At 39.3% G+C, this 6,456-nt stretch overlaps 1 protein-coding gene across 1 annotated transcript; it reads right to left on the minus strand.

Moving 5' to 3' along the window:
* Window positions 1–2,643: 2,643 nt before the first annotated feature.
* Window positions 2,644–3,030, minus strand: LOC134656556 (uncharacterized; the record flags this gene model as incomplete). The annotated part of the gene is made up of 1 exon (XM_063512116.1): window positions 2,644–3,030. A coding segment is annotated over exon 1 (387 nt), but the record flags the coding sequence as incomplete, so codon positions are not given.
* Between the last annotated feature and the right edge of the window lie 3,426 nt (window positions 3,031–6,456).

Consider the following 6,456-nt stretch of genomic DNA (forward strand, 5'->3'; position numbering starts at 1 on the left):
TAACCTAACCTAACCTAACCTAACCTAACCTAACCTAACCTAACCTAACCTAACCTAACCTAACCTAACCTAACCTAACCTAACCTAACCTAACCTAACCTAACCTAACCTAACCTAACCTAACCTAACCTAACCTAACCTAACCTAACCTAACCTAACCTAACCTAACCTAACCTAACCTAACCTAACCTAACCTAACCTAACCTAACCTAACCTAACCTAACCTAACCTAACCTAACCTAACCTAACCTAACCTAACCTAACCTAACCTAACCTAACCTAACCTAACCTAACCTAACCTAACCTAACCTAACCTAACCTAACCTAACCTAACCTAACCTAACCTAACCTAACCTAACCTAACCTAACCTAACCTAACCTAACCTAACCTAACCTAACCTAACCTAACCTAACCTAACCTAACCTAACCTAACCTAACCTAACCTAACCTAACCTAACCTAACCTAACCTAACCTAACCTAACCTAACCTAACCTAACCTAACCTAACCTAACCTAACCTAACCTAACCTAACCTAACCTAACCTAACCTAACCTAACCTAACCTAACCTAACCTAACCTAACCTAACCTAACCTAACCTAACCTAACCTAACCTAACCTAACCTAACCTAACCTAACCTAACCTAACCTAACCTAACCTAACCTAACCTAACCTAACCTAACCTAACCTAACCTAACCTAACCTAACCTAACCTAACCTAACCTAACCTAACCTAACCTAACCTAACCTAACCTAACCTAACCTAACCTAACCTAACCTAACCTAACCTAACCTAACCTAACCTAACCTAACCTAACCTAACCTAACCTAACCTAACCTAACCTAACCTAACCTAACCTAACCTAACCTAACCTAACCTAACCTAACCTAACCTAACCTAACCTAACCTAACCTAACCTAACCTAACCTAACCTAACCTAACCTAACCTAACCTAACCTAACCTAACCTAACCTAACCTAACCTAACCTAACCTAACCTAACCTAACCTAACCTAACCTAACCTAACCTAACCTAACCTAACCTAACCTAACCTAACCTAACCTAACCTAACCTAACCTAACCTAACCTAACCTAACCTAACCTAACCTAACCTAACCTAACCTAACCTAACCTAACCTAACCTAACCTAACCTAACCTAACCTAACCTAACCTAACCTAACCTAACCTAACCTAACCTAACCTAACCTAACCTAACCTAACCTAACCTAACCTAACCTAACCTAACCTAACCTAACCTAACCTAACCTAACCTAACCTAACCTAACCTAACCTAACCTAACCTAACCTAACCTAACCTAACCTAACCTAACCTAACCTAACCTAACCTAACCTAACCTAACCTAACCTAACCTAACCTAACCTAACCTAACCTAACCTAACCTAACCTAACCTAACCTAACCTAACCTAACCTAACCTAACCTAACCTAACCTAACCTAACCTAACCTAACCTAACCTAACCTAACCTAACCTAACCTAACCTAACCTAACCTAACCTAACCTAACCTAACCTAACCTAACCTAACCTAACCTAACCTAACCTAACCTAACCTAACCTAACCTAACCTAACCTAACCTAACCTAACCTAACCTAACCTAACCTAACCTAACCTAACCTAACCTAACCTAACCTAACCTAACCTAACCTAACCTAACCTAACCTAACCTAACCTAACCTAACCTAACCTAACCTAACCTAACCTAACCTAACCTAACCTAACCTAACCTAACCTAACCTAACCTAACCTAACCTAACCTAACCTAACCTAACCTAACCTAACCTAACCTAACCTAACCTAACCTAACCTAACCTAACCTAACCTAACCTAACCTAACCTAACCTAACCTAACCTAACCTAACCTAACCTAACCTAACCTAACCTAACCTAACCTAACCTAACCTAACCTAACCTAACCTAACCTAACCTAACCTAACCTAACCTAACCTAACCTAACCTAACCTAACCTAACCTAACCTAACCTAACCTAACCTAACCTAACCTAACCTAACCTAACCTAACCTAACCTAACCTAACCTAACCTAACCTAACCTAACCTAACCTAACCTAACCTAACCTAACCTAACCTAACCTAACCTAACCTAACCTAACCTAACCTAACCTAACCTAACCTTTTTTTTTTTTTTTTTTTTTTTTTTTTTGTTGACGGAGTGGGGAATGCGTTTACGCATCCCTCCCCGGCCGTGGGGCAAGGCCATAATGGGGAGGGTATGTGGGACTCCCTCCTTCGATTCCCTCTCCTAGCGAGAAGGAGCGAAAGAGAATACCCACTAAACCCCACTCCGTTGTCCCCCTCTCAGACGTTGTATGGGGGCATCATGGGCTCGCGCATTCATTCCTCCATGATGCCCCCCGTCTTTTCCCGGCGTCCCCAGGGAACCCGCACTTTGGGAGGGGAGAATCAATGACCATTCTGATTCTCCCCCCAGACGTAGGGCCTAAATATCCATATTTTGTCCCTCACAGGCCCGTTGGTCGATGTTACTCACTGGAGGGGCTCTTTGGGTCTTCGGAAGAGCCTCTTTGCCTTTTGCTGGTGGGGGCGTACAGGAAAAGCCACCCATTATGTGTCCCGCTGGGCGTTTGGCCGCATGACATACCGAGCAGAAGGCAGTCTCCGCCTTGCAGTCCACCCTCTTGTGGTCCGGCCTGCTACACCGGAAGCAGAGACCGCTCCTATCTACTGGCGACGGGCATAGTGCTCTGGTGTGCCCCGTGCCCATACACCTGAAGCACCTCATCGGTGTTGGGTCCAGCGCCACTACTAGAGCCGAGGACCATCCTATTTGAAGTCGACCCGCTGCGGTGACCCTCTTGGCTGCCGTTATAGGGCACTGTGCCAGAGTCGACGCTGTCCCATTATATTGGGCCCTAATCGATCCCACCTTAACTTCATTTATTGAGCACTCTCCCAATTTAGCGATTGCTCCCGCGATCTCTTCCTGAGTGGCTGCCTCATCTAGGCCCGAAATGCGTAAGTCCGCCATTTTGGTGGGCCTGTATACTCGGGCTTCCTCACCGAAACCTAACCTAACCTAACCTAACCTAACCTAACCTAACCTAACCTAACCTAACCTAACCTAACCTAACCTAACCTAACCTAACCTAACCTAACCTAACCTAACCTAACCTAACCTAACCTAACCTAACCTAACCTAACCTAACCTAACCTAACCTAACCTAACCTAACCTAACCTAACCTAACCAGTCGCGCGCCAAGCGCTCAGAGTGTACGCATCGTTTTCGCGTCGCTCCGCGCTTTAAAATTCAAAAACTCTCGGTTTTTTCCCTCAAACCCTTATGTGTTATACATCAAAACACGCGCGCTGACTCGGACTATACGGTTGTGCAAAAATTTGTGAAATCGGACAACCTTGTGAAGCACAGTGAGCAAAATAGTGACAAACTTTCCGTTGCTATAGGCGAAACTCCTGTGAAAAGTGAAATATCAGTGATAGAGACACTGTTTTTATATGTGAGTGATCCCTAGTGAATTTCTCATATGGATGTGATTCTGGATTTGACCTAACTAAGTAGGCGTAAGTACAATTAACCCTTTAACCTCCAAGTGTCTGAATAATAGTGACTTAATTGCGTATAACTCGTTAAATAGATCGACGACATACTAATTTTTAAATACTACCATAAGCGGCTTGATAAACTCTATACTCTGTGCAAGTTTCATAAATTTCCTGACTAAAACCCCGAAGATTTCGAAGAAAAACTAAAACCACGTGGTTTGGAAAAAACTAGTTCCCGATAAGTGCGGCTAATTTTGAAATTGGAATTGGATTCCTTAATCCACTAGGACTGTATAACAGAAAACAGAACTCAAATCAGTGTAATAGTTCTTGAGTTATTTAAGATTTACAAACTAAAAACTTATTTTTATGAAACTTTTAACTTTGGCATTTAATTTTTCGAAATTTTGAGTGATGACGCATACTTTTTTTATATAATTTGAATGTAACCGTTATCGGACAATATATATACAAAATTTCAGAATTGTTTATAAAGTAGTTTCTGCGTAAAGTAATATTTAGTTGCGCCACTCCTTGTTTTTGACGTAATTATAATTCGAAAACCTACTTTTTTATCTTGCACTTTTTTCCCAATTTTTTGATCTTGATTTATTGTAATCCACTAAAAAATAGTTTTAAGAATACTTTTGATGCATGTTGTCCAGTTAGATTATCTGTAATTAGAGTTTTAAGATTTAATCATTTTCAACCGACCAATTCTGAATCCCGTAAAGTTTGGCTCATTTTGATAATAGTATTAGATTAGAGAACTTATTAGTAACATATGACAGAAAACGGAACTCTGATTGGTGTAATAGTTTTTGAGATATTCAAGAATTTCTAACCTAAAAATTTGTAACTTTGACATTTAATTTCTCGAAAGTGCGAGAGACGACGCACACTTATTTCATACAGTTTTAAGGCATATGTTATCGAACAATAATCATACAAAATTTCAGAATTGTTTATAAAGTAGTTTCTGTGTAAAGTAATATTTTGTCGCGCCACTTCTTGGTTTCGACGTAACTATAATTTGAAAACCTACTTTTTTGTCTTGCACTTTTTTCTCAATTTTTTGATCTTGATTGATTGTAATCCACTAAAAAATAGTTTCAACATACTTCTGATGCTTGTTGGTCAATTAGATTATCTGTAATTAGAATTTTAAGATTTAATAATTTTGAACCGACAAATTTTGAACCCCGTCTAAGCGTGGCTCATTTTGAAAATAGTATTAGATTATAGAACTCATTAGTAACATATAACAGAAAACGGAACTCTGATTGGTGTGATAGATTTTGAGATATTCAAGATTCTCTAACCTAAAATTTGTAACTTTAACATTCAATTTCTCGAAAGTGTGAGTGACTACGCACACTTATTTCATACAGTTTTAATGCATATGTTATCGGACAATAATCATACAAAATTTCAGAATTGTTTATAAAGTAGTTTCAGTGTAAAGTAATATTTTGTCGCGCCACTCTTTGGCGTTGACGTAACTATAATTCGAAAATCAACTTTTTTGTCTTGCACTTTTTTCTCAATTTTTTGATTTTGATTGATTATAATCCACTAAAAAATAGTTATAAGAATACTTGATGCTTGGTGTTTAGTTAGATTATCTGTAATTACAGTTTTAAGATTTAATAATTTCAAACCGACTAATTTTGAATCCCGTAAATCTTTGGCTCATTTTGATAATAGTATTAGATTATAGAACTTATAAGTAACATATAACAGAAAACGGAATTCTGATTGGTGCAATAGTTTTTGAGATATTCAAGATATTCTTGCCTAAAAATTTGTAACTTTAACATTTAATTTCTCGAAAGTGTGATAGACTACGCACACTTATTTCATACAGTTTTAATGCATATGTTATCGGACAATAATCATACAAAATTTTAGGATTGTTTATAAAGTAGTTTCTGTGTAAAGTAATATTTAGTCGCGCCACTCCTTGGTTTTGACGTAATTATAATTTGAAAACGAACTTTTTTGTCTCGGACTTTTTTCCAAAATTTTTGATTTTGGTTTATTGTAATACACTAAAAAATAGTTATACGAATACATTTGACGCTTGTTGTCTAGTTAGATTATCTGTAATTAGAGTTTTAAGATTTAATAATTTTAATACTCTAAATCTGCCAAAATGCCCATCATACACTCGCCAACCCACTCCCCCGCGTACACGCGATCACGTACCCGGGCTGTAAAAAGAACAGAAGATGAATCATCGCAGATTCGCCAGTCACCCAAACCTGGTTGCTCGAAATTAGACAATGAAAATACACGCGATAACTCGCCTACAGAGAACATCGATCTTCTTTTTCGATCAAGAACAAGCTCATACAGCTCGACAACCGGCATCACAGCAACACAACGAAGAAATGATGACCTCACTCCCGAGATGGATCGAGAATTGGATGCGGTTGCTAACAGGACACCCGCTGCGACACATATCGCACAAAATACCCCGGAAACTGAACACGAGCCAAACGAGGAAGAATCTCAAGAAATGACACTCCAATACAGTTGTATAGAGTCAGATACAGACTCCTCGATTGAAGATTTACACGAGCTTGCCGACATGATGAAATACTTTGAGAAGGTAACTCAATGGTGTGACGAGATAACTTCCACCCTATTACCAGGTAAAAAATCTAACCAACGGAGCGTCACCAGGGAAGCAAAAGAAAAGGTACTCAATATAACAAAATCCATCAAATCACTCACCGGCCAGGTCCGAAAAAATAACACTCTGAGGACACCCTCATCGGATGCACTCCTAAACAGCGGAAAACCACCACCTACACCCATCAGCCAAGCGAGACATAATAAAACTATAAGCGGCGTTCAGGAAGAGACCATCACCACACTCATACAAAA

The sequence above is a fragment of the Cydia amplana genome, chromosome 18, assembly GCF_948474715.1.
Source record: "Cydia amplana chromosome 18, ilCydAmpl1.1, whole genome shotgun sequence".
Taxonomy (NCBI): domain Eukaryota; kingdom Metazoa; phylum Arthropoda; class Insecta; order Lepidoptera; family Tortricidae; genus Cydia; species Cydia amplana.